Here is a 1,269-nt window from a genome sequence, read left to right as displayed (position 1 = left end):
TTACTTCCAAAATGTAGACATTTTTGTGTTGTAATAAGAGCAGAAGATTCATTCAGATAACTATTGTATTTATACATTACACTATTATTATTATTATTATTACTATCATCATCAAAGCCTAAAGCTACTACCAAACTACTAACACTCATAACTTCTAACAACAAACTGCTAACTTAAAACCCAAGAAAATCCCAAAAAAACAAAAGTAATAGAAATAGAAAACAAGAGGAGTACTACTTCTTGACCTTAAACTCCTCAGTAAAACCTTAAACTCTCATCAGTTGGCTCTTTCAGCATGGCATATAAATACTGACTCCAAGTCCGGAGGATTAAAGAACTCCCTCACTCCATTAAAATGGCATGTTGAAGTGGGGCGGCGCTTCCTTGGAGCCGGCGGGCAGGACAACTTTTCCGGTATCTTTGATTCACGCGCCGTCGGGGTTGTGGAGCACTCATCTTCATTTTCAGAGCACTCCTCTCTAGTAGCCCTCGTGGATATTGGTTTTAGAGGAGCCCTCACTGCAATTCCGGCTATCACCCATTTTTTGCCTTCTGATTCTTTGCTCACTTCCACTTGATGCTTCTTGGAAAAACCCATGTTGGAAAAAAAAAAACCCAAAAAAGGTGAAATTTTTCTCAAGTGGGAACAAATTCTTTGGTTCGGAGACTGATTCTTGAGCAAGAATTGGACCTTTTTTTTTTTCTTGGGTGCTAAAGAGCTAGAAATCAAGAAAAATTAGAGAATAAACGGAAAGGGGGAAAAGGGTCTTTCTTAGTGGTATTTTCTTGAGAGAATATGACGAATACAAGGGGTTAAGAAAAGGGAATTTGAAGAAGTTTTGAACGAAGGGAAAGGAGAAGTGATGGCGGCAAAACGGAGAGGAGAGGAATTGTGCTTTAAAGAGAGAGATTTATATGGGAGGGGGAAAAAGAGAGAAGAAAAAGGGAAAAGGAGGAAAAGGGTTTCACCTAATTAGAGACGTTTTAAAGGCCTAATTTGTATGGGAATTGTAGAGCTTATATGGGGACTCTCTAATGAGTCATGATTATTGATTGGGGGATGATAAGTGTGAATATATATTTTTATTATTTTTTTGGGGGGGGGGGGAGGCTGCCCGTGAAAATTATCGGGCAGCTTTAAAGTTTGGGAATGAGATTTTGGCGCCCTTTTTTTGGGAATTTTGGGAGCAACGGTTCTCATTCCCGCCAATGTTCTTGTGTTTCCCGTTTTGACCTGCTTCCATAATGTTATTTCCTTCACTGCACCAC

The 1,269-nt window shown here is 39.3% G+C and overlaps 1 protein-coding gene across 1 annotated transcript; it reads right to left on the bottom strand.

The window, feature by feature from the left end:
• LOC105177095 (cyclin-dependent kinase inhibitor SMR3-like protein) lies at positions 1 to 1,062 on the bottom strand. The gene has a single exon (XM_011100120.3). It carries the CDS (start codon positions 596 to 598, stop codon positions 278 to 280), a length of 321 nt encoding a protein of 106 aa, XP_011098422.1. The 5' UTR covers positions 599 to 1,062; the 3' UTR covers positions 1 to 277.
• Positions 1,063 to 1,269: the final 207 nt, after the last annotated feature.

Source organism: Sesamum indicum, linkage group LG9 (assembly GCF_026168435.1).
Source record: "Sesamum indicum cultivar Baizhima isolate 11 linkage group LG9, ASM2616843v1, whole genome shotgun sequence".
NCBI lineage: Eukaryota > Viridiplantae > Streptophyta > Magnoliopsida > Lamiales > Pedaliaceae > Sesamum > Sesamum indicum.
Note: the sequence above shows the minus strand (reverse complement) of the source record. Positions and strands in the feature narration are given on the sequence as shown.

What these genes read in the sequence shown, in the direction of transcription:
- LOC105177095 (XM_011100120.3), bottom strand. Translation starts at nt 598, where the DNA reads ATGGGTTTTTCCAAGAAGCATCAAGTGGAAGTGAGCAAAGAATCAGAA.